The sequence below is a fragment of the Syngnathoides biaculeatus genome, chromosome 18 (assembly GCF_019802595.1).
Source record: "Syngnathoides biaculeatus isolate LvHL_M chromosome 18, ASM1980259v1, whole genome shotgun sequence".
Taxonomy (NCBI): domain Eukaryota; kingdom Metazoa; phylum Chordata; class Actinopteri; order Syngnathiformes; family Syngnathidae; genus Syngnathoides; species Syngnathoides biaculeatus.
Genome location: NC_084657.1, coordinates 7,340,708 through 7,368,558, shown reverse-complemented (window position 1 = coordinate 7,368,558; position 27,851 = coordinate 7,340,708). Strand labels below are relative to the sequence as shown.

Sequence of the window (27,851 nt, the reverse complement as noted above, 5' to 3'; positions counted from 1 at the left end):
CTCTGAGGAATATTAAAATTGTTTTGACGATTTAAAACCTTTGTGTGCTATATGCAATAAAAAAAAAACAACCCTGAAAAAGGAGGGGTGTAAATACCATTTCATGGCACCGTAAGACTACAAGTCGACTCAAAATGCCATTTGTATTATATCTCTCCATCCATCCATTTTCTTAACCACTATCATGGGTCGCGGGGAGTGCCAGAGCCTATCCCAGCTGTCAACGGGCAGGAGGCGGGGTACACCCTGAACTGGTTGCCAGACAATTGCAGGGCACATGGAGACAAACAATAGCTGCACTCATAATCAATCAATTTAGACTCTCCAATGAATGCATGTTTTGGGGATGTGGTAAGAAACAGGAGTGCCTTGAGAAAACCCACACAGGCATATATATATATATATATACACACACACACACACACACAGGACCATAGTCTTGGATTTGGAGGTGCAAACTTAATATGTTGTCACTCAATCTTGGAGGAATGGAATGGAGAATGGTAAAGACTGGCAATAACTCAGACTTTTACAAACTCCTACATATTTCAGAAATAACTTATTTTGCTGTCTGCTATTGTGTGAATGCAAACTGGCCGCCAAATCCTGGCACTTCAGCTAACAGATCCCTTTGGTGTATTACAACAACATCATGAGGCTCTTTCCACTGGCATTAACAGTAAAGACAGCTTGAGTGACAAAGAAAGACTGTTTATAAAAGAACCAAATCAACTCGGAAGAGACTAACATGCACTTGTTAGTATTTATAGAAATATACATGTTAAGCAATGGGAGAAAACCCCTTTTTTATCTAAAAATGGACTTAACATATTCAGAAAACATGCTAAAAATAATGAAATTTCATTTCGGACACCTAAGAGTAAAGGCTTTTTGGCATTCAAAGTTGGAAAAATATGTATTTACAACAATGTGTTTTTCTGAGAAACAAGACCTTTTGATGGATGCATAAGAGCTGCACATTATTAAACTCCTCTCAATACAAATTATTCTCAAAAGGAAATTCAGTGGGCCATGTCTTTACTGATATTGATTCCTTCATATGAGAACGACCCATATGTTTGCAAATTCAAAATAAATAAATAATAATAATCAAACATCCATAGAAACAAATCTTGGTAAAATCCATCCCTTTTTCAAAATTTGAGCAGAAAGGGCAGAAACACGATGAAGAGGAGGTAGATGTTTAAGTGCACACCGAGTGTGAATCCATTGCCATCCTGTACTGCTCTCGGTCCTGACAGACAGATGGAACAAAAAAAGGAAATGAAAAAAAAAAGTCTACGCTTCTAATTCTAATAATGTGGTAACGAAATATGATGGGCATATTTTATTGTATGGCCCAGATAATAAATATGTTGATTCTATTCTCGTATGGCGCATTGTGTGACTTTAAAATAGGGACTGAGCAGTCCAAATCTTAAAATCGGGTTTGTAATTTCAAAAAAAATGTGAAATTCTGTTTTCACCAGTTCAATTAGAAACAATTCAACTTCACAGATACAACTTTTGGGCATGCAGAAAAGGAAAGAATTCAAAGATAAACATTTTTGTACTCCTAATATGTTTAATATTTATCAGCTATTTTGTGGAAGGGACTGTAAATACATTAAACTTAGTTCATGGTCACTGAAGTGCTATTAGGCTTGGAGAACAGTGACCAGCAGATGCACATTAACACATCCAACAACTCCTCTGACTTCAAACTGCCTCAAAACAGAGACACACACACACATTTTACAAGGAACTGCACAAATAAACAAGAATGAAATGATAAATACTTACAATGATAAAGAGAGCATGCAAATGGAAGCCATGTCACAGAGAGACGGTTTATTGTGAAAAGAGAAAAATGAAACAGTAAGAATTAGTACAGCTCGTACTGACCATTTTCACAAATGTAAGCAATATCTTCCTGATCAACCGGAGTGCTGGTTGTTGTCAGATGTGTCAACATAAATAATCAAAATACAAATATGTTTATTGACTGAAATTCCGGCCCAATCTGTGTGGAGTTTGCATATCCTCCCAGTGCCTGTGTGGGTTTTCTCCAGGTACTACGGTTTCCTCCCACATCCCGAAAAAAATGCATTGATTGGAGACACTTAATTTCCCATATGTGTGATTGTGAGTGTAATTGTTGTTTGTCTCAATGTGCCCTGTGATTGGCTGGAGGGTAAGAAAGGGGGGGGAGGTCATGATCGCGACCGGGAAGAGTGGCTTTTACTGTTCCCCCAACCCAGCTCAGCTGTGCAACAAGAGAACGAAGAGTGAACCGAGCACGATGACCTCGGCACAGAGAATACATTTTCCCTGCGTCTCCCAACCACAAACACGTGAGCCTGGTATTTTCACAAATGTGGCTTTGGTATTGAATGAAAATAGCTCAGACGTTTTGCACTCAGATAAGGATCTTTGGAGAAAATTTTTAAATTTGGCTCTCTAAATGCCAGGGAAAATGCACAGTTAAACGAAAATATGTGGATGAACACAACGTGTTTACCAGAGTGGGGAAGTTCTTTTTTTTGAGGGGGGAGGGGTTGAGCGCACCAGCAAGCCACTCTATCTTTGTGTCAGATATCTAGCGCATTTCACAGCTTAAAATTTTCACTTCAGCTAACTCCACACTAACATCGACCTGGGATTTCCAAAAGGGACTAAACTTCCCAGTCACTAGTTAGTCACAGAAAAATCACACAGAAAAGCAGATGCATTAAAAAACAAAAAAGAATCATCCAAAGACGTATCCTCATGTTATGTGGCTTGGAACAGTGGAAGGGCCAAAAAGCTATACATTCAAGGGTAATTTATTCAAAAAAATGCCTTGGTGACATCGTTGAAATCTTGTGTCCTCTGGAAACAGCTATTTTAAACAAATGGTGTCAGACCTTTAATTGTCCCACCACACTGATGAACAGAGAACATCTGACACTGGCCTGGCTACAGATTCACAGTTGTACTTAGACGTCCAATTATGTGAGTATTTTAGTGTTGCATTAGGTGAAAACTGTGACATACAAGACAAGACTAGGTTGAACTGGTAGTTTGTATGTGTGAGAGCACACAATTTTATTATTTTTTTTAAATTGCTGGCCTGTGGTCTTAGTACTTTGTAGGAGTCAATTTTTATTCTAATGTTGATGTGCGACATTTACAGTAAATCTGGCTGAGCAAAGGTACTGTATGTGTCTGAGCAGGGAACGATATCCGTGTGTATTATATGGCTCTTTGATGTGTATGATGTGGCTCTTTGCTATAACAGAGAAAAATGTGTCTCTTCATCTCTGACTGGTTGGCCACCCCTGTACTAGAAGCTAAGTTGTCGAGGGCCTTACGGCCGTGGTAGGGTTACTGATGGGAAGCGCGTTCTAGGTGAGGCACCAGACAAAATATGGCTCAATAAACCCCCATGATGAGTAGAACAAATGGATTCAGGTTTCCCTTGCTTAGACGCGGTATACCGGGGCGCCCTTCTGGAGGCCAGCCCTAGAGGTGAAAATCTAGAAACTAACTCTAGGGACATGGAATGGCACCTCTCTGGCAGCAGAGGAGCCCGACCATGTGTGTGAGGTCGAAAAGTTCCGACTAGATATAGTCGGACTCGCCTCGACGTACTGCTTGGGGTCTGGCACCATTGTTCTCTAAAGGGGTTGAATTCTGTTCCACTCTGGAGTTGCCCACAGTGAGAGGCGCTGAGCAGGTGTGGTTATCCTTATTGCCCACCGGCTCGGCACCTGTACATTGGGGTTCACCCCGATGGATGAGAGCGTAGCCACATATGGGCAATTTAGATTTTTCAGTTACCCTACCATGCAGGTTTTGGGGATGGGGGAGGAAACTTGGGTACCCAAAGAAAACCCACACATGGATGGGAGTAACATGCAAACTCCACAAAGGTGAGGGCAGATTTGAACCCAGGTCTTTAGAGCTCTGAAGCAGATGTGCTAACCAGTCGCCCATCATGCCGCCACAGAGCGCTGGAACGTATCCGAGCTTAGTTCAAGTGGAAGGCAGACTACACCGAACTGATCATCACTCACAAATACAGAAAGAGACAACCATTGAGATTCATCATCACATCATAACTGTTTGGGAAATGAACCCATACTGCCTGCACCAAAGTCAGCCAAATCTATCACTAAAACATCAGTGACACAAAACAAAAATAAAAGATAAATGTGAAAATAAAAGACATTGGATTGAATCATTGAGAACTCTTAAATTAAATATTGGCACGCAAGTCATAATAAAATAGCAGCATGGGTCAAGATACCGCTGTATTTGTCAGGGGTGTGGCCATGCCAACGCACCGGGCGCCGCAGCCTTCGGCAGCAGCTTCCTCACCTGCACCTCATTTGGGATAATTAGACAATGTATTTAAGCTTCGCGTGTGTGTGTCTTAGTTTGCCAAATCATTATACCCTGATGTCACATTCCTACAGTTCCATGTTCATGTCTTTGATCCTTTGTGTACCGAACCCTGCTTCGTTGACGACCTTTCCTCTTAGCCTTGTGATTCTGACACTGTTGCTTGTTTGGACTGCCTGCCTGCGTATCGACCTTGGATTGAATAAATTCTCTTCCCGAACTGTACCTGGTATTGTGAGTCGTGCATTCTGGGTCGAATCCCGTGATCTGTTCCTATTTCTAAAAATAGATCGGTAGATGGTCATAGCATTCGGTATTTTGTTGCGATTCCTTTTCTCAGAATAACTCAAAGCCTGTGACTCATTGACATAATCGAACATTTGCATCCTTTATTTACAATGCTTTACCAGACTTTCTGTACCGTTTCTTTGAGGACAGGGAGTGTGCTTTGGGTCATTGGTTTGCTGCATGATGAATGATGTGAATTTCATTACATTTCTGGAAAGCAACTGGTTAATAAACAGGAAAATGAAAGAATTTGTCTCAAGTGTTTCATTATTTTTAAAGGGTGTGTAAATGGGAAATTTAATGGACTAACCATACAAAAGAAAGGTTGTATTAGAGCTCCCAAGTTTGTTGACAGCAACACAGGTGTAGTTACCATAGTCACCATCAGACATATTGAAAAATGTCAGCTTTGACAGTGATCCGGTATTAACAATCTCCATGCCCTCAAAGCCATTGGTAAACCTAAAGGGGAGAGAAAAATAAATAAATAAATAAATAAATCAATGTGTCTAATTTAAAACTTTTAACAGGCAACAGACAAACGTAAAATGTTCTGTTTGAAACTGTGTGTGAAACTTAATAAGTCAATACCTCCGGTCACCTTTATACCACTCAAAGTCTGCCTCAGGCACTGCATCAGCCTCACACTCAAGCACGCCTCTTTGTCCCAGTGCAACACCAATATCTCTTCCCTCAGACACAGTTGGAGCATCTATAACAACGTACACAATGAAAGAAAAAAATAATGTACGAGAGGTAAAAAGTATTGTGTGTGTGTGTGTGTGTATATATATATATATATATATATATATATAAACACATACACACACGCACACATACATACAGACACCCACGTACACGGTGGAATCTCAGAATTCGAACTTCTCGGTTGTTGTACAAATCTGTGTTCAACCAAAAAACTTTGCATAAAAAATGCCTTGGTTTTCGACCCAGTTCTCAGTGTCCTAGCACCCAGGCAAAGCTAAACCCATGTTGACCAGGTAGCTGACTTGAGCCAAGCGATCCCAAACACGCATAGGGCAGTGCTGAGACGAGCCACTGCCCACTTCAAGTCAAGCGGTCACTCATACTCAAGCCATTGCCTGTTCATAGCGTGAGTACGTACCTTCGCGAGTGTTTCTAAAGACTGTTTTTTGTTGTATTTCTAGTATTTTCTTTGCCATGTATAACCAGGAAAAAATAGGAAAATCCTAAAAATCATACCATATTCAGATATTTACGTTGATAAAATTTGAAATTTCCCATTGAACTTGAATGTACAGTGCCTTGTGAAAGTATTCGCCCCCCTTGAACTTTTCAACCTTTCGCCACATTTCAGCCTTCAAACATTAAGTTATAAAATTTATTTTTTTTGTCAAGAATCAACAACAAGTGGGACACAATCGTGAAGTGGATTCAAATTTTAAAATTTTTATAACAAATAAAAAGTCTTCAGCTCTGCCCAAAGTTTGTCCATTGGATTCAAGTCTGGACTTTGACTTGGCCATTTTAACACCTGATATGTGAACCATTCCATTGTAGATTTGGCTTCATGTTTTGGAAAATTGGCCTGTTGGAAGATAAATCTCTGTCCCAGTCTCAGATCTTCTGCAGACCCCTAAAGGTTTTCTTCCAGAATGGTCCTGTCTTCTCTTCTTTTCCTTTCGGCTTGTCCTGATTAGGGGTCACCACAGCGTGTCATCTTTTTCCATCTAAGCCTATCTCATGCATCTTCCTCACAAACACCAAGTCTTCATGATCTCCCTCGCCACATCCAGCAACCTTTTCTTTGGTCTTCCTCTCGCTCTTTTGCCTGGCAGCTCCATCCTCAGCACCCTTCTACCAATATACTCACTCACTCTCTCATCTCTGAAAATGTGCAAACCATCGAAGTCTGGCCTCTCGAACTTTGTTTCCAAAACATCCAACTTTGGCTGTCCCTCTAATGAGCTCATTTCTAATCCGATCCAATCTGTTCATTCTGAGCGAGAACCTCAGCATCTTTATTTCTGCTACCTCAAGTTCTGCTTCCTGTTGATTCTTCAGTGCCACCATCTCTAATCCATACATCATGGCCAGCCTCAGCACTGTTTTATAGACTTTGCCCTTCATCCTAGCGGAGACTCTTCTGTCACATGGAACACCAGCCACCTTCCGCCAACTGTTCCACCCCGCTTGGACCCGTCTCTTCACTTCTTTACCACACTCTCCATTGCTCTGTATTGTTGACCCCAAGTATTTGAAGTAATCCACCCTTGCTATCTCTTCTCCCTGGAGCTTCACTCTTCCCCCACCGCCCCTCTCATCCATGCACAAATACTATGTTTTACTTCAGCTAATCTTCATTAATCTCCTGTGCCTTTATCTTTCTAATTGTTCCTCCACCTGCTCACTGCTTTCACTGCAGATCACAATATCATCTGCAAACATCATAGTCCAAGGGGATTCCAGTCTAACCTCATCTGTCCGCCTATCCATTACTACCACAAACAGGGAAGGGCTCAGCGCATTTCCCTGGTGCAGTCCCACCTCCACCTTAAAATCTTCTGACACACCTACGGCACATCTCAGCACTGTTCTGCTGCCCTCATACATGTCCTGTACTATTTTAACATATTTCTCCACCACACCAGACTTGCGCATGCAGTACCACAGTTTCTCTCTTGGTACTCTGTCACAGGCTTTCTCTAGGTCTACAACGACACAATGTAGCTCCTTCTGACTTTCTCTGTACTTTTCCACGAGCATCCTCAAGGCAAATAATGCATCTGTGGTACTCTTTCTAGGCATGAAACCATACTGTTGCTCGCAGATACTGACTTTTGTCCTGAGTCTAGCCTCCACTACTCTTTCCCATAACTTCATTGTGTGGCTCATCATCTTTATTCCTCTATAGTTTCCACAGCTCTGAAAGTCGCCTTGGTTCTTAAAAATGGGGACTAAAACACTTTTTCGCCATTCTTCTCCCATCTTCTCTCCTGCTAGTATTCTATTAAATACGTTTGTCAAAAACTCCACAGCCACCTCTCCAAATTGCTTCCATACCTCTAGTGGTATGTCATCATGACCAAATGTCTTTCCATTTTTCATTCTGTTCAGTCCCTTTCTAACTTTCCCCCTACTGATCATTGCCACTTCGTGGACATTTACACTTGCCTCTTCTACTCTACCCTCTCTCCCATTCTCATCATTCATTAACTTCTCAAAGTACTCTTTCCAGCCTGGGCCACAAACTCCAAACCTGTGTAGATTTGAAAATAAAAAAGTACACGACTAAATTGTAGAATGAAACCAAAGATCAAAACTGCATCTGTTGTAGCGTCCTTGATACAGGTGTCTTTTTGTGAGTCAAAAACTTACATGGCTATGTTGGCACCGTTTTTTCTTCTCGGCGAGAATATTCTTATTTTCTTATAAACATGCCACATTCGATTATGTTTGAGAACTGAGCTGTGACTCGCTGTGCGGGTGAACTGAAACGCCACAGGGCTGCCGCCCCACCCCCCACCCGGGTCAGCGGTTCTTGTACTTAGTGTGGTTCAGAATGGTCTGCAGAAAAAAATCAGTGTAATCGCGAGCCCACAAAGAAAACCGCGTTGTAGCGAGGGAACACTCTATGTATAAAACCCCTATGATGAGTAAAAACAATGGATTTGGGTTTCACTTTCCTGGATGCGGGTCCTCTGGAGCCAAGCCTCGAGGTGGGGTTTGAAGGCTAACACCTGGTGGCCAGGCATGCACCCAACAGTCTTGTTCTTGTTCTCAAGGCTCTTCTTAAAACACAAGTGCACGTGCGTTGATATTTAAATCATAAAGTAATTAATAAAGTTATTTTTTTTAACCTTTGTTTCCCACCACAGCTTTTAATATCAATGTTTTACCAGAATCAGAACTGGTTTTACTGGTAAAAACACACAAGAGTTTTTTTCTCTGGCAGTCGGTGCAGCCCTGGTACGACATTCAGAACGAAGAACAACAAAGCAACAAGAACAAAGAAGAAGAGACATTTCTGTTTGTGGAACTAATTAGCGTCTTTCAAGATGTAAAATCTTCTCCATTTAGAAGAGATAAGCGATATTTGTCAATGTCCCGTGTGAAGCTTGTATTAGAGGATTATTGGTAATTGCAAAAAAATGTCTTTCCAAGTTCTCACAAATCCTGAGTTTTGTCGTTGGATCCACGATGACAAGGAAATTTTCTAATTTTTCAACTCCAACATTTCAAAATCTGTGTACTATTAATAATATTATGCATACAGTGACTGAAGAACATAAAATTACTCAACTTGGAAAAAAATTTATTTCTCTGCTTCTAAAGAAGGGATTTTCAGGGCCGTGGTCATGCCACTCTCTGGCGCACTCAGCATGAGACATCGTGTAGTGTTACAGTGCCTTGTGAAAGTATTTGGCCCCTTTAACTTTTCAACATTTCACCACATTTCAGGCTTGAAACATAAAGATATAACATTTTTTTGTCAAGAATCATCACGAACTGGGACACAATTTTGAAGTAGAATGAAATGTATTGGCTATTTTAAACTTTTTTAACAAATAAAAACCTGAAAAGTGGGCCGTGGAATATTATTTGGCCCCCTTGCATTAATACATTGTAGCAACATCTTTTGCTACAGTATGGCTGCATGTCGCTTGGAGTATATCTCAATCAGTTTTGCACATCGAGAGATTGAAATTCTTGCCCATTCTTCCTTGCAAAACAGCTCATACTCAGTGAGGTTGGATGGAGAGCATTTGTGAACAGCAGTCTTCCGCTCTGCCCACAGATTCTTGATTGGATTCAGGTCTGGACTTTGACTTGGCCCTTCTAACACCTGGATACATTTATTTGTGAACCATTCCATTGTAGATTTGGCTTTATGTTTTGGATCATTGTCCTGTTGGAAGACAAATCTCCGTCCCAGGTTCAGGTCTTTTACAAATTCCAACAGGTTTTCATCCAGAATGGTCCTGTATTTGGCTCCATTCATCTTCCCATCTGTTGCAGGAAAATGCTCAACATTGCTCATGTAAGACCCCCTTTACCTCTTCCTGTTGTTCTGGGCTCAGGTGGCTGATATCGACTGGAGTAAGCCAGGGCTCAGCTGTGGTAAGGTTGGTGGAACTGACATTATTGAACTCCACTGTGTTCATTCTCTCTGTGGCCTCAGAGTGTTGCATCTCTGGGAGAATTCCATTCCTCATCATTGATACTCACTTGTGACCCTGAATCAAGCAACATGGTTGCTGAGTAACCACCAATCAAACATTTAAGTTTGGTCTGCAATTGTATAAAAAGTACTTGGAATTAATGATGTGCTTTCCGGGGAAGATGTATCAACCGGCTCTTTCCTTCTCTTCACTTCTGCTTGTCAGGGTTCCAACAGGAGAGCTAGGAGAGGTCAGTTCAAAGAGAAAAAAAAAAAAAATCAACTTTGTGACGCCAGCCTAACAAATTGAGGCCTGTAACACATCAATTTTAACCATCTTGCCTGTCCCTGCTGAAGAAAAGCAGGCCCAAACCCCGAGGCTGCAACCACCATGTTTGACAGTGGAGATGGTGCATTATGGTTGATGAGCTGTGTTGCTTTTACGCCAAACATTTCGTTTTGCATTGTGGCCAAAAAGTTTGATTTTTGTTTCGTCTGACCACAGCACCTTCTTCCACATGTGTGGTGTGTCTCCCAGGGGGCTTGTGGCAAACTTTAAATGAGACTTTTGATGTATATCTTTGAGAAATGCCTTTCTACTTGCCACTCTTCCATAAAGGCCAGATTTGTGCAGTGTGCGGCTGATTGTTGTCCTATGGACAGACTCTCCTACCTTAGCTGTCGATCTCTGCAGTTCATCCAGCCTCTTGGCTGCATCTCTGATCAGTCATCTCCTCATTCGAGGTGAAAGATTAGAGCGACGGCCGGGTCTTGGTAGATTTGCAGTGGTCTGATACGCCTTCCATTTCAATATGGTTGCTTGCACAGCGCTCCTTGAGATGTTTAAATCTTGGGAAATCTTTTTGCATCCAAATCAGACTTTAAATTTCTCCAGAACAGTATCTCGGACCTGCCTGGTGTGTTCCTTGGTCTTCATGATGTTCTCTGCACTTTAAACAGTACCCTGAGACTATCACAGAGCAGGTGCATTTAAACAGAGACAGGTGGATTCTATTTATCATCATCAGTCAACGTTGGATCATTCAGAGATCCTCACTGAATGTCTGGACTGAGTTTGCTGCACTGAAAGTAAAGGGGCCGAATAATATTGCACGCCCCACTTTTCAGGTTTTAATTTGTTAAAAACGTATAAAATATAAAATAAATTTCGTTCCACTTTTTGACTGTGTTCCACTAGTTGTTGATGCTTGACAAAAAAATTAAAATTTTATATCTGTATGTTTGAAGTGTGAAATGTGGCGAGAGGTTGAAAAGTTCAAGGGGGCCGCATATGTTCACACAGCACTGTATGTATATAAAATAATGTGATCCAACACACATGCTCACGCGCACACACAAAGTTCAATGTTCATGCAAAATTCATTAATCACTGCTGTCTGCTGTGTTACTCTTGGAATAAACTTTTTTTGCAAACAAAGCCCACTTTTTGTTTTGTTATATAGTATAAAAGCATGGTTTAGATAATTTTGGTATCACAAAAAAAGCACCAAAGGGAAAGTTATGTATGAAATACATGCTTTCACAAAAACCTGTTTTTCAGTTTTTCTTGAACTTAGTATTTAAGAAACTTCCCAATGTTCAGCTGCTGTTTATGAAAGAATGGTAAAACGTAGAAATGTATTTTTTTCTAATGAAAGAAGAGGGTTACATCTTTTGTTAGGTTTCATTTTTATATAGCTACAGAACTCAATTTTCTGCAGGCCTTCAAAAATCAGTCAAAATGGTCAAAAATGGCTGGCATTCAGCTTTCCAAATTTAACAAACACATATCTCATTAAACGAGTAAAATTATGTCGAGGAGGCCCTTGTCTGGAGAGAGTGAAGAATGAAGATGAAGACTACACATAGACTAAGTTGATCGTTAATCGGGTAAATGTTCAGAAACCTGCGATGTTTGTGATCAGTAATTGATTTAAAACATGTTCAGATTAAAAACCAACGCCAAAAATTGTTATGCAGAAATATTTGATGCAAGACTAAAGTTGATATGTGATACCTAATTTCAACCACCAGATGTAGACAGAAAGAGATGTCACTCAGCAATCAAAAGGTCATCCAGTCTTTCAATAAAATAATGTTTGCTATAATGCTTATTTGCAAATTTAAAACCTTAGATATTTACAGGATTTGATTCAGGATAAAAAAAAAAACATGCCTACATCAATGTTTTGGAGCAATAATCAAATAGACTTGAGAGAAAAATGTATAAAAAGATAATCATGTATCATTTTTAATGTGTACTGTCATCCATATACTATACTTAATTCAGTATCCGTTTTTAAAGTATTCTACAATTGTATAGATTGTTTGAAGTAAAGCATATGAAAGTTTACAAAAAAAGTTTAACTTTGCTGAAACGGAAATTATTGATCACCAAGGTTGAGACGAAAATACTTGTGTTAAAACAAAAAATTACGAATGAGCTGGGAGGTTGGGAGGGAATAACTTTGACTGAGCCAACATATTTTCATTTGATAAATTAATTGAAACCCGGTGCTTAAGCAAAACAATCACACTAGGGAGGAGATATGTGGTTATTAAAAAAAAGGGGGATTTTGGTCTTTAGAAAGGTAAAATGAGAGATGGTTAAGAAAAACAACGTTGTTCGGGATTTCATGTGAATCATGAGGTAATGCTCGACACCATTGTGCAACACTAAGTGAAAATTTTGAGAAATAGGGGCTATTTACTCTCAGGACAGGTAGGCTACAGAGGTCTGTTGTTGTACATTTCTCTTTTCATTATCTGTGTGATATGCATTAAGAATTAGAAGGCAGCAATGAATTGGTTCCAGAAAACTAAACGAGAATAATGCTAACTAATATCTGGCGGGATTAGCCTAGCCTATGACATTAGCCATTCGATCTCTCCTGAATCCCAAAACCTATTCTCTATTCTATTTTACTTTTAGGAACATTTGACCTAATCATTCAGATATTTCTCATTTTAACCAAGTTTAAAACTATTTTTGAGTTATTGCTGTTACACCTTAAGAACTTAAGATTTCAACTTTTGTAACTTCCAATGTAACAAGGTATATTTTTAGATACTTAAAGAGAGCTGGCATCGATTATTTAGGTACTAAATGGTTTTAAATTATTTATCTAAACCTGGGGATATCAGCGTCTGGCTCATGGCCCCATTGTGGTGCTGGATAGAGTTGAGGAAAAATTGAGACTTGATTGTTGACCAAAAACGTGAAACAGTCCTGTCGAACCTGGGTGAGAGCTTTATAGTGTTTTACTTCCCAAACGACTGTGAAAATACTCACTGACAAAATTAGGTCATCAGACCTTGAGTAATTTCAAATAAGTGCTTTGAGGAACAGAATGTCCTGGAAAAGTAATTTTTGCCATAGCTCAGAAAAAGAGGAACTGGAAGGAAAAAGATTTTAAATTAGAAACAGTTGTTGTATTATCCATGTAAGAAGTCGCATGGATGACCAGTGCTCTATTCTGCCGGTTTAGTCAGATTTTTTTCTATTTAGGGTAAGTGCAGAAAATGCTAAATTAAGGCAAAATAGGAGAAGATGACAACATTGGAACAGAATTCTTGGACAACAGATGAAGAACTGCTCCCTCTCTGTAGAGTTTTTTAGATGAGTAGATGTTGAATTTATGAACAATTTCAGAGAAAAGTTTGCACCCGATGAAGTCTGAAAAAATTTAGACACCTAAAAGTAATTGTTGCAGATGTAAATACAACCACAATCCCTAATTGGCCCTTAATAATTGGTTAAATCAAGATTACAATACCTAAATAATTGGGCTGATAGAAGATAAAAATAGAAAATGGAGCTCCTCTGAAGGAAAAACAAAGTGCGTGTAGCATCCACCGAAGACAGTAAACAACATGGGGTAATATCTAATTTCAATGACAAAAGGGCAACAACCAATTTAGTCACTCAAAGGGATGCCTCAAAAGATGAAAATGAAAGAAAATGGAGACCGTTGTACTTGATAAATATTCACTGTGAATTTTGTGTGTTGTTCGCATCACAAATCCAGTCTTCTTCAATTCCTTTAGTATGTTACGTCATTGAGTGGGTCTACAGTGGTGGTGCATGCAGATGTCTTGTCTATATCCATTTGAGACCTAAGGGGGTGAGGGCTAAGCAAGAGGGGTTGAGCCATTTAACATATTATTTAGAAACTCTACGACTGTTAAACAACTCCCTCCACTGGGGTTTTCGAACCCTGTAAACATGACTCAGTCTGTTGTTTTATTCAATATCCATTAGAAAATTGTTATGATATGTTGGTTTGTTGCAAAATACTGGCAGATATTTAGTTTTTCTAGGAGTACACATTCTGGAGCTGTTCAACCCCCCATATGTATGGATTTGGACCTTTGGACTGGTGAAATGACTGTGACAGTGGGCCCTGGACCGACTCCTTTTCCTTTCGGCTTGTCCCAGTGTGTCATCTTTTTCCATCTTTCCATCTAAGCCTATCTCGTGCATCTTCCTCTCTAAGACCAACTGTCCTCATGTCCTCCCTCACAACATCCATCAACCTTTTCTTTGGTCTTCCTCTCGCTCTTTTGCCTTACAGCTCCATCTTTACCACCCTTCTACCAGTATACTCGCTCTCTCGCCTCTGAACACGTCCAAACCATCAAAGTCTCAAAGTCTCCAAAACATCCAACTTTGGCTGTCCCTCTAATGAGTTCATTTCTAATCCTATCCAACCTGTTCACACGAAGCCTACCTCAAGTTCTGCTTCCTGTTGTTTCTTCAGGGCCACCGTCTCTTATCCGTACATCATGGCCAGCCTCACCACTGTTTTATAAATTTTTCCCTTCATCCTGGCGGATACTCTTCTGTCACATAGAACACCAGACACCTTCCGCCAACTGTTCCATCGCGCTTGGATCCATTTCTGCACTTCCTTACCACACTCACCATTGCTCTGTATTGTTGACCCCAAGTATTTGAAGTCATCCACCCTTGCTATCTCTTCTCCCTGGAGCTTTACTCTTCCCCCACCGCCCCTCTCATTCACGCACAAATATTGTTTTACTTCGGCTAATCTTCATTCCTCTCCTTTCCAGTGCGTGCCTCCATCTTAATAATTGACCCCTCCGTGGATATTGCGGAATCCGCGTCACTGACCAATCAGAGGCCAGAGATCTGCATAAACCACGCCCCTTTTTGCTCCCGCCATTTTCTCAGACAACATTGCATGGTCCAGTATAGGTTTTGTTAGAGTTTTATCGCGTATTTAGGTTATTTAACAAAAAATATGGTTAAGAGGTGTAGTCACGGACTTTGTAATAGTGACGACAGGTATCCTGAAAGGCTAATTGGTGGAGTTCGATTCGTACCCTTTCCAAAACCGAAGACCCAGTACGAAAAATGCCTTTGATGGATCAAACTTTGTGGAAGACTGCATCATCAACTCAATCCATCTAATATCAACCGGAACAGATATGTTTGCACGAAGGTGTGCCTTATATTTGATTTTCAATACATGTCTCGTATAAATGAATTCGAAGTTCTCCGCTAGCATAACACTGCTGCGTGTGAACGATTGACACACTTATTCTTTGTTGAGCGATATTTAGCGATGATCGGACTGCACAAACGTATTGATTTCTTGCTGGCTCACGGCCATCAGCTTAACCAGATTGTGTTTGCACGAAGATATGCCCTAAATTTGATTTTTAATACACGTCTCGTATAAATGAATGAGACGTTCTTCGCTAGCATAACATTGCTACGTGTGAACGATTGACACACTTATTCTTTGTTGAGCGATATTTAGCGATGATCGCACTGCACAAATGTGTCCCTTTCTTGCCGGCTCGCGGCAGAAGCTTAACCAGAATGTGTTTGCACGAAGATATGCCCTATATTTGATTTTTAATACACGTCTCGTATAAATGAATGAAACGTTCTTCGCTAGCATAACATTGCTACGTGTGAATGACTGAATGAAATCAGAAGCATGGCGTCTCTCTCAGTTAAGAATGTATTGTATTTAGAATCTATAATATATCGTTGATTTGAATGAAATCAGTAGCATGGCGTCTCTCTCAGTTCAGAATGTATTGTATTGTATTTGCCATTTTTACTGTTTGTCTTACGTCAGCGCACGTGGCGTGACGTCACTTCAGGAGCGTGGTTAAGTGCCCTGTACGGAGGGGTCAATTGTTCCTCCGCCTATTCCCTGCTTTCACTGCAATGTAATCTGCGAACATCATAGCCCAAGGGGATTCCAGTCTCACCTCATTTGTCAGCCTATCCGTTACTATGCGGATCCCTGGTGCAGTGCCACCTCCACCTTAAATTCTTCTGTCACACCTATGGCACACAGCACCATTGTTCTGCTGCCATCATACATGTCCTGGACTATTCTAACATATTTCTCTGACACTCCAGACTTGCACATGCACAGTTCCTCTCTTGGTACTCTGTCATTTGCTTTCTCTAGGTCTACAAAGACACAATGTAGCTCCTTCTGACCTTCTCTGTACTTTTCCACAAGCATCCTCAATGGAAATAATGCATCTGTGGTACTCTTTCTAGGCATGAAATCATACTGCTGCTCGCAGATAATTACTTCTGTCCTGAGTCTCGCCTCTTCTACTCTTGCCCATAACGTCATTGTGTGGCTCATCATCTTTATTCCTCTCTCGTTTCCACAGCTCTGAACATCGCCTGGACAGACTCCAATTGGACCTTCAATGCAACGGACTTTGGGAGTGTTACACTCAATGCAGCATAAGGAGGACGGTCACAGTTTCCATTCGTGTTTTTTGCCATGTCAGGTTCAACAATTGTATTCCTTTTGCCAATGTTCCTGTACTTTGATTTGTATTCTTTGTCATCCAGTTTAGGGTGCCTGGTGTGTGTGGCCGTGAGGAGCTCTAATGGATATTTGTAGAATGGCTTCCCCTCTTTTCCTCATTCCATTAGGAGGAGTGAGTTTTTCTCGAAGAGATGTAATGAAGCTTTGGCACTTCAGCAAGGCTACCCAGTAAAATACAGAAATTTAAGCTCTTGTGCGTGAGTTGAGAATTTGGTTTATTTGGTGGTCTGGTGTTCACGAGGTGCCTCAGGGGTGGCAAGGAGAGCGTTTCAGCCTTATTAGAATAATTGTTTTTCGTCTTTAATTATGCAGCCTTCTGGGGGCACAAGCCAGAGCAATCTGCAGGCCTGTCCCAAGCCCGGATAAAAGCAGAGGGTTGCGTCAGGAAGGGCATCTGGTGTAAAACTCTGCCAGACAAATATCAGCGTTCATCTAAAGAATACCATACCGGATCGGTCGTGGCCCAGGTTAACACCACAGTTAACCTGCAGGGCGTCGTGCGAATTCAGCTACTGTGGGTCGAAGAGAAAGAAAGGAGGTGAAAAGTGAATCAGATCGAATGAAATCGAACTATGTGAACAGCCAGCCTCCTTAACTATGAACCTTTGTGGGTTACCCATATTATGGAGGGTATCAATGATGGTGTTCTGGCAAGTTGCCAAGTCTGCAGTCTTCCTCATATTGAACCCAACTGAGACAGATGAACCAAATTGAAACAAATTAATGACACCTGCTTAAACGTGTACAGGTTGTTTGTTTACAGGGGTTTTGTAGATTAGTGTGCGACAGTCTGATGTAAGTATTTATGGCATGCAACATTTGGTCTCATTTCTTCACAGTTTTGTAAATTATGAATTCTTGATTTCATACGTATGATCTAAAAAAAAACTAATGTAAAAATAAACAAAATTGTTTAAATTGTTCTCCCTGAGTATACACACAGAAGTTATTACAGTCACCTTCATTTAACTTTTAGAAAGTGGATATCAACTTTTTATGTTAATGTTTTAATCTGTGGTTTGACTAAACAAGGTTGGATGCCTTGACAAATCCCGCTCAATCCAGGTGATTACTTAACTCAAATTGATACAAATTTATCGGTGAGTTGAGGTGCTAGATTTTTACAAAAGTAACTTGGGACTTTTATGTAACCTGAGGGGTTAAGACTTATGATTGACTCCCACCTATACTGAAATGTCCATCTTTTTTTAAACGTTCATATCTGCGACTAAATCAAACAGACAATGGCAATAACTTTCTGGAATGGTTTCAAACACCTTTGTTTCAGAAACCTGAATTTCTTGATGAAAAGAGTGGACTTACAGTTGACGGTGATGTCTACAGTTTGGGTATCTGTGTCGATGTCGTTTACAGCTGTGCATTCATATGCTCCTGCTCTCTGTCTGGTGATAGAAGAGATTTCCAGGTACTCATCATTTGTTGTAAGGTCCCCTACACAAGAGGTGTGTGAGAGAAGAGATAATTGCTCATAAATGTGACAAGAAAACAGTTTTACACCAAATCTCATTTTGGGGTTCTGCGCTCCTTCTTGTCCTCTAGGAAGCAATAGATCCGATAAAGCTGGGGGATGACAGCTCGCGAAAAACAATTAAGTAAGACATTAGGTAATATAAATTCAGTAATTGGTACCACTGTCATAAAAGATTTTTTTTACCAGGTACTAGAAATACAAATATAAACATGAAAATATGCATCTTCTTGTCTTGAATTGAATTCTCCATTATTTTTTTTTTTTTTGCTTTAGTATTTAAAAAAAAAAAAAGTCTGACAAAATTCTGTGATTAGTTGAGCCCCTCAGCGAACAAAAGTCATTTTATTTGTGAGCGTTTCTCCATCCATCCATGTTCAATGCAACTTATCCTGGTTATCACCAGCTGGTGGCCAGCTGATTTTCGTTGCAAGGTGGGCTTACACACTGAAGTGGTCGCCAGTCATTCACAGGGCACACAGAAGCCGTCGCTGAGTGGGAACTAAATACAGGCACCTTTCAAGAGCTAGCCCAATTCCTTCATTTTTGCTTTGTCTAATTTAACTTAAGCGGCACGGCAGGGCAGCTGTAGAGTGTTGGCAGTTTCTTAGGTTCGTGGTTCAAATTCCGGCTCTGCCTGTATGGAGTTTGCATGTTTTCTCCGTGCCTCCGTTGATTTTCTCCAGGCACCCCAACATCCTATCCCAAAGACATGTATTAATTGGAGACTCTAAAATGTGGGTGCAACTGTCGTCTGTCTCCATGTGCCCTGTGGTTGGCTGGCAAACATTTGAGAGTGTACCCTCCCTCCTGCCCGATGACAGCTGGAATTGGCTCCAGCACTCCCAGAGCCCTCGTGAGGATAAGCGATTCAGACAATGAATGGATGGCTAGATGGAAGATTTAATCTCAGACAACAATTAAGAATGAAATCATTATCTTCCATATATACTCTGAAATTCCACATTCTTGAAATACAGCGAGGTTAAAAGCAATAGAAATATTTGACAAATTTAGATTAGCACAAGATTTTTGCCTCTTGAGGTTACTGAAAACCAGAATGAAGGCATTGAGAAAGAATAATAAAATGATTTTGTCAGGACTTTTTTTATTTTTTTTTAAGCTATGCATAATGGCTATGTCATGCCTTTGTTCCTGATAATGTGTTTGTGGTTTCAGTACCTGGCTGACTGATGGTGGACAGGGTCCCCTGTGGCACAACTGATGGCTATAATGATCACCTGGTCATTTAAAGAGAATAGAAGCAGAAGGAGAAGGAGAAGGAGAAGGAGGTGCCAGACAATTGCATAGCATCGCCTTGCTCTCTCCCATGGTCCTCGTTGTTCTGACCACGAGTACTACGCCATTGGCTTGAGTGCGTTAATATTACGGGTTTGACACTCCTTTGCTTTGTGTTTTCTCCCAGGTGTCTTTCTTTTGCTTCTTTTCCCCTTAAATGATCAGCTGATCATCATAGACATCAGGCGTGGCACAGGGGACCCCGCCCACCAGCAGTCAGCCAGGTACTAAAACTACAAACAAAATATCAGAGAAAAGAGGCATGACAGGATTATACTCCACATTATGTAAAAGAGCTCTGCATTAATCCTCCTATTTAAATCAGTCCATGGATACAAATTGATTGGTCAAATTCGACCAGGTCACCTTGATTTTCCAATAGACAATTATGTAATAAAGTTAAATCAAGATGAAGGTAATGATGGGTACTTAATTAACCGGGAATACCTCCAATGTTCAAACAAGCTCAAAAATTGTGATAAACATAAGGGTGAGTAGGAAAGCAGAGGTTCAAAGGGACAACAAGTGAATGAAATTTACAACAGAAGAAGGGTAAAACAATCATGGCAACAAGATAAAAGGAGAAAACAGCCTGTGCAATTTACCTGAAGATGAGATGAGTTTCCAACTAACAGAAGGCTCTGGTTTACCATTGGCTTGGCACAGAATGGTGACATTGGCACCTTCATTAACCACGATGTCTCTTGACAAATTGATGATTTTGGGTGGTACTGTGAGGCGGGAAAAACACTGAAGTTTAATGAAGCATTTAACAGATTAAAATGCTTAAAAGGTAAAATATGGGACTTGAGACGTACTGTACAACACAGTGATGTATTTTCTACTGCACACATTTGAATTCATGTTAGTTTTCCCCATGTGTCTGTATAAATATAAATTACTTCATTATTTTCACGATTATAAGGCACACTTCTTACAATTTCTCCAAAATGGACGGGTGCCTTATATGTGAAGCAACTTCTAAAATTTGTCACTGACTGGGAAAATTTCCTGCTGACACGCATATATGGAGGAAAAGTGGACATGTGAGAGGACAGCATGCGGATGTTACAGGGGTGAAGTTGTGTGGGGCGTGGGAGTGATCGATGAGAAATGGCGAACACAGCTTTATGAAAACTTCAAGGCAGCGCCGGGCGAATTACGCCACAATTTCTGAATGGATTGTGGATGCTTGGGCTAACGTGTCTGCTTCCACGGTTGTTCGAAAATCCGGTATCATATTTGAGGAATCACACGGCAACAAGACTGACAATAAGAATGACGAGAGGGAACCTGGCGTTTGATGGAGAACTTGCCCAGCTGTTCATTTTGGACACGGAAGATAAGAACTTTGATGGATTTGTGGATGTGGATTAAGAAAAAAAAAAACATGAGTGTACGTACATTGTTAATCATTTCAATAAAGTACAACTGAACTTGCGGTTTACATTCTTAAATACTTGAAAAAAGTACAAACTCAGTTTTGCTCCCAGTACATTTTTAAATAGCATGCATGGACGCTACTGTATGTTTTAAGCTCATGTTGTCATAGAGCTACATAGCTACATGCTTTTTGACACTAAATATATAGTGTTTGAAGTGCATGTTTTGTGTCTATTTCTTCATTCATCATTTTAGTTGTTTTGTTGTCTGCTGGTTGTGCTGTTCTGTAATGATTTTGGTTTGATGTGACACTGTAGGTGATGATGTGTTGACTGGTGACTTGCTTGCACTGCTCATAGTGGGGTGGGGGGGTAAGAACAGTGGTACCTTGACATATAACTTACTTCACACACGACTTTTTCAAGATACGACCCACTGTCGGGACAATTTTTTGCTTTGTCTTGCAAGCCAGGATTTGACGTATGAACAACTACCGGTAGCTGGCGCCACAATTGTTAAGATGCTGAAACGCATAGGTTCCGCTCTGACTTTTGAGCTTCACTCAGTCTTTCCGTTCGTGTACTTTTGCTCGGGAGCATATCTGTGCAACTGTGCTTGCATTTTGTTATTTTGCATTTAGTACAACTGAATTTTTCAACCAAGAGGTCCAAGAAAGCAACATGTAAGGAAAGAGGAAGAGGAAGGAAGAGGAAAAGAAGAAGAAGAGGATGATGTCAATGTTTGTGAAATAATATAAAAACATCAACAGGATGTACAAGTGAGCTCGATTTCAGATCTCAATTTATGGAATGAATCAAACTCTTATCTCAGGGCACCATTGTATAAGCTTGTTCTTCTGCTTGTAAAAATAAAAGTACAATTGTGCCTCACTCTCTCATAAGTGCCACCTTGCCTGCGCCCAATTATACTGTGCAGCTTGTATATGTGTTAAAAAGTGAAATTGCACATGATCACAAAAACACTCTCTCTCTCTCTCATCTAGTAGTAGGCTGAAAGAAAAGCGAGGAAACTTTTTCTCAACATAATGTATTTTGTACAAATGCACAGTAAGATTTGCAACCCCATATTCACATTACAGTATTATGCAAGGAGTTCTGCTTTTGTGTGATTTATCGACATTCCGTTTGCATGAAATGGTTGCGCCTTTGCAGACATGTAAAATGGTTCTCTTGTGCACACCTTCAATTTTTTTCAAACAATTTTCACCCTGGTTATTTTGCATGTGTGTGTATGTGTGCCTGCGTACATGTGTAATTGTTAGTCAGTGTGGCTCGGTGTGATCTCTCCATTGTGGCGGTTATGTTATCGTTTCTAATACACAGCACCGCATTCTTGTTTGAAAGTCAGGTTTGTGAATAGTCTTCAAATGGTAGTGGTAATGTGCAGATTGAAGTCACTTTTTTTTCAAAGAATTATTTAAATAAGGTGGCACGGTGGCTCAGCTGGAAAGCATTGGCCTCACAGTTCTGAGGTCCCGGGTTCAATCCCGGACCCGCTTGTGTGGTGTTTGCATGTTCTCCCCGTGCCTGCGTGGGTTTTCTCCGGGCACTCCAGTTTCCTCCCACATCATAAAAACACGCAACATTAATTGGAAACTCTAAATTGCCCCTAGGTGGGATTGTGAGTGCAGTTGTTTGTCTTGATGTGCCTTGCGATTGGCTGGCAACCAGTTCAAGGTGTCCCCTCCCTCCTGCCCGTTGACAGATGGGATAGGCTCCAGCACTCCCGTGACCCTTGTGAGGATAAGCGGCAAAGAAAATGAATGAATGGATGGATGGATGAATTTCAATAAGTATATATCAGCTAAAGTGACGGCATGGCGGGGCAACTGGTTAGAGCGTTGGCCTCACAGTTCTGAGGACCGGAGTTCAAATCTCGGCCCCACTTGTCGCCTCTGTGGAGTTTACATGTTCTCCCCGTGCCTGCATGGGTTTGCTCCAGGCACTCCGGGTTAATCCCACATCCCTAAAACATGCATTAATTGGAGACTCGAAATTGGCCTTCGGTGTGCTTGTCAGTGTGGTTGTTGTCCATCTCTTTGTGCCCTGCGATTGGCTGGCAACCAGTTCAAAAGTGCTGCTTGTTGTCAAATGAATGGAGCCATATGCCGTCATACAACTCATTTCTCTAGTTTAGGCTTGCAAATCAAAACAAAATCCAGCCGATTGAAGGCTCATACCTAAAAAAACTCTTTAAGTTGGGTCACCTGTATCTTGAGGGACCAATGTTTAATATGAAATGTTATGATTTAGTTGCATTTAAAATTTCACAAAATGAAGTACATTATTGAGTTTCCCAGACTATTCAAAAGCTCTTTGAAATCATTTAGGATTGCAGGGGAAACGGTGTTATCAAAAACCACAAGACAAGAACCAGTGCTCAAAAAAGATGTCTCTCTGAGAGATGATACTGACAAAGACAATAAATTTTGTGCTTCCTTACCCTTTTGAAAAGCATGTTTAAAAAAAAAAAAAGTACAACAAAAATACTACTGGTATATGATTAAGGCATTAAAACCCGTTAATGTATTGGAACTTTTTGTCAGTTGGACTACTGGACAAAACTATTTTTAAAAGAATGTGTTCTTGTTTTTGCTGACATTTAATTTCACTGCACCAGATGTTGAAATTTGTATTGCTTTTTTTTGCTGAACTATTTTTTTCCAGTTTTTCCTTTGTGGTTTTCTGAAATGATTGAGTGGAAGCTAATAAAATAAAACCTAAATCAAATATTTAGAAAGCCCCTTTTTATTATTGCAAAGTACCACAATACAACATTTAAAATTATTATAATAATTTATTCATGAAAATTTTGTCAAAAGCCAGGATCAATGGGTCGTGTGTAAATAAGCCATTCAGAGGATTTTGCTGAACGGATCATTCTTATTGAGACATTGACATTGGATCTTGAGATCTTTTCTTACCTTGAACATGGACGTAGACTATATTGGTTGTGGGTCGCCTGCTGGTCTGGACAGCACAAACATACTGCCCCTCATCTGTCATCTCCACATTTTCAATCTTGATGGTAAACTCCTCTTGATTAAGTGTCACCAGACTCACCCTTGGATCCACAGACCATTTTTCATCCCCGGCATATAGTATACTTGACCGATTTAGCCATGCTGTGTGTGTGACAATTTCCCCCTGTGTACACCTGTGGAAGAAGAAAAAGTTTAATTAAAGTACAGCTTGAGCATATTTCTCCAAGTGATCAGTTTTAAGAGAGAAAATATGCAGTAGTAAATGTTGATTGTGTGGTGGAGAATTTAACTACATACAACAAATCTTGAGACACCAACATTTGCAGGTATAGTTTGAGAATAAAACACAGTGCTAAAACAGTTTTACTTACAACGGGAGTTTGAAATGCTCTCTCTGCTTATTTTTCATAATATTTTTTTTCTATTAATTGAAAATACAGTTGGATAGAAAATATTTTGGGGGGAAAGACAAGGACAGGACAGACAAGGGGAATAGGGTTGCAAACCACATCAGAACAAAACTCTAGAGCGCGGGTGGCGCACCCACGGCTCTCGAGCCACATGTGGTTCTCATGAAGACATGAAAGCTTATTGAAGTTCTGTGTTTTTAATGTGCAAGCGTGCTTTGCATTTATTACGGTTGTTACAGATATTGTGACAAAAAGCTCAGTGTGTGTGGGCGCGTGTGTCTGTGTGAGTGAGACGGGACTGCGCATACGTGTGCAGTGGGAGGGTGAGAAGGGGAAAAAATAGAGCACAGAGCACGTTTGAGTGAAAAGTTGAGTGAGATTGACCAGGAAGAGTAGCAATTAGGGGAGGACACGATGTGGAATGTGCAGAGGAGCAAAAAAAAAAAAACATTTGAGTTAGCAAATCAGAGCTTCGTGGCTTTATTGTTGCTGCCGTCCAGCTCAGCTTTGTAATGATAGAAGAGAGTTAACCCCGAGGAGGAAAGGTTAACATGGCATTTTTGGAAAACTGGCATGCGCATTGAATGAAAATGGCTCAAAGTTTCATTGGGATCAATTGTCAATTTTGTTTCCAAAAAAGCAGGATGAAAACAGAACATTTTTACCAGAGCGGGAGAGCTCATATTTTTTTGTTGAGTGCAACAGCAACCCACTCTGCTACTTGTGTCAGATGTCTATCACGTTTCACAGCTTCAAATCTTCACTTCAGCTCACTCCACGCTAACATCGAACTGGAATGGAATACAGAATTTTGCAGTACAAGTAAGTCACTTTGAAAAATGTGTAACATTTACAATAAATCAGGTTGAGGGTGAGAGGAGGGAATGATGATCATGTGTATGTTGTGGCTCTTTGCTTTAACACTAAAAAAATGTGCCTTGAGCTCTGACTGGTTGGCCACCCCTGCTTCTATAGATTTGTGATAAAGTAGGATATTTTTATAGTGTCTAAACACCTATAAAAACTTGGGAGTTGATATCTTAATGTAACCCATGTGATTTTCAATAGCACCAGCAATTAAAGCAGATATTGTCTCTGGGGCGGCAGGGTGATCGAGTGGTTGTCATATCTGTCTCACAGTTCTGAGAATGGCGTTCAAATCCTGGCCCAGCCTGTGTGAAATTTCAATGTTCGTAATGTGCCTGCATGGGTTTTCTCCAGTTTCCTCCTTTATCCCTGTTTTTATATTTAAAACATATGCAGTAGATTTGTTAAAGCCTCTAAATTGCCCATAGCTGACATTCAGAGGTGAGACAATTGTCCCTGTCATCCTGATATGTTATAGAATGATCACTCCATTTGGTTTGATAGTCAAACTTACTCAGCACACACCTATATACAGTATATGCATAGTATATATCATAAATAGTGTTCCCTTGCTACAATGCAAATTCCGTGTGTAAAAAAAGTGCTGGAGCCTATCCCAGCTGTCAACGGGCAGGATGCAGGGGACACCCTGAACTGGTTGCCAGCCAATCGCAGGGCACATCAAGGACAAACAGCCGCACTCACAATCCCACCTAGGGGCAATTTAGAGTGTCCAATTAATGTTGCTTTTTTTTTTTTTTTTACACTGCATGAATGTGCATTGTGTCCTTTATTATGATTCGCTACTAGAAACCCCATATCATGTTCTGTGAACCGATTGGCTAAGAGACTGTCGACCATTGTCCAACGCCCTAAGTACCTGACTGCTGCTGTGGCTGCGGCTCGGCAGGCTCCGCAGCGATCAGCACACAACAAACCCACGACACGTTGTACCCCACAATTGTCCCCAATTTAACTGACAAGAGGGTAGGTTCCCTCTGCCTTTGGGTGTGAGGATGGGTCCTGACTGTTGTTTGTGCCTGTGGACCAAACAACAGTTCAGAGTACCCAGCCATTTAGGACTCCTTACAGGGGGTGCTGGAAAGCACTCCCACTGGGGGTTCCATTGTTCTGCTGGGGGACTTAAATGCACACGTGGGCAATGACAGTGAGACCTGCAAGGATGTGATTGGGGAGACCCCCCCCCATTCCCCCACCCCAACAAAACGCAAGTAGTATTCTGTGACTGGACTTCTGTGGTCAATCACGGGTTGTCCAAAACGAACACCACGTTGAAGCATAAGGGTGTTCACATATGCGCTTGGAACCAGGACACACTAGATAACAGTTCGATGATCGATTGTGTGGTTGGGTCATCGAACTTAGGAACACATGTTTTGGATACTCGGCTGAAGAGAGGGCCGGAGTGGTCAGGTGATCATCACCTGGTGGTGAGTTGGCTACGATTGTGGAGGAAGATGCCGATCCAACACAACAGGCCCAAATGTATTGTGAGGGTCTGCTGGGAAACCTGACAGAATCCCCTGCAAAAAAGAACTCTGCTCATGTTCTGTGAGGAGCAGGGAACATTGACTACAATTGGACCATGTTCTCTGTCTCCATTGATGAAGCGGCAGACCGGACCTGTGTCTCTAAGGTGGTTGGTGACTCTTGTGGCGGCAATCCCTGATGTCATCAAACTGAAGAATTAGTCCTATCGGGCATTTTTCCCTGTGGGACTCCTGATATGTACTGGCTGGTCAAGTAGAATGCAGCTTTGGTGGTTGCCGAAGCGAAAAACTCAGGCATGGGATGAGTCTCCCAAACACTCTGTATCGTGAGGATGGGGCGACACTGACCTCGACTCGGGACATCGTGAGTTGATGGAAAGAATACTTCGAAGACCTGTAGAGAGGGTCCGATTTGGTGGCCTCAGTATTGTATAAGTGCTTTTTGCAGACGATGTTGGCTTCATCAAGCAGTGATCTCCAGTTATCATTGGACCAGTTTGCAGCCGAGGGTGAAGACGCTCGGATGAGAATAAGCACCTCCAAATCTGAGACCTTGGTCCTCAGTTGGAAAAGGGTGGCGTACCCTCACCAGGTCGGGGATGAGATCCTGCCCTTGTGGAGGAGTTCAAGTATATTGGGGTCTTGTTCACAAATGAGGGAAGAATAGAGCAGGAGGGTCAGCATCTGCAGTGTTGCAGAGTTTGTATTGGTCCATTGTGGTAAAGAAGGAGCTCTCAATTTACCCATCAATATATGTTCATACCCTCACCAATGGTCACGACCATGACCAAAAGAACAAAATCCCAGATACAAGCACCCAAAATGAGTTCCTCTGCAGGGTGTCCAGTCTCTCTCTTTAGAGATAGGGTGAGAGACTCGGTCATCTGAGAGGGGCTCTGAGTAGAGCCAGTGCTCTTCAGCATGGAGAGGAGCAAGATGAGGTGGTTGGGGCATCTGATTCGGATGTCTCTCCAGCCCCTCCCAGCTGATGTGTTGTGGCCACGTCCCACTGGAAAGAGATGCTGGGAATGACCCAGGACACGGTGGAGACAATATGCCGCTTGGCTAGCCTGGAACGCCTCAGAATCCCCTTCTCCTTCTGAAAAGCTGGATGAAGTGGCTGGGGAAAGGTAAGTCTGGGCGTCCCTGCTGAAGCTACTATCCCCATGACCCAACCCTCATGACGGTAGAAGATGGATGGATTTTACCATAGCCATGTCATTTAAAACAATGGTGGT

General features: G+C 41.1%; 1 protein-coding gene across 4 annotated transcripts in view; it reads right to left on the bottom strand.

The window, feature by feature from the left end:
- Positions 1-1,038: 1,038 nt before the first annotated feature.
- ntm (neurotrimin) overlaps positions 1,039-27,851 on the bottom strand; it is a 72,091-nt gene continuing 45,278 nt past the window's right edge. The window contains exons 3-8 of one of the 4 annotated variants that reach the window (XM_061804261.1): positions 23,766-23,998; positions 20,044-20,169; positions 17,974-18,102; positions 5,266-5,386; positions 4,985-5,136; positions 1,039-1,243 (exon numbers count right to left, since the gene is read on the bottom strand). In XM_061804261.1, the coding sequence (XP_061660245.1) occupies positions 1,155-1,243; positions 4,985-5,136; positions 5,266-5,386; positions 17,974-18,102; positions 20,044-20,169; positions 23,766-23,998 (850 nt within the window). In that variant the 3' untranslated portion in view covers positions 1,039-1,154. Of the gene's footprint in view, positions 1,244-2,789; positions 4,896-4,984; positions 5,137-5,265; positions 5,387-17,973; positions 18,103-20,043; positions 20,170-23,765; positions 23,999-27,851 lie in introns of those variants that run through there. The other 3 variants (XM_061804264.1, XM_061804263.1, XM_061804262.1) reach the window with 3 other exon arrangements.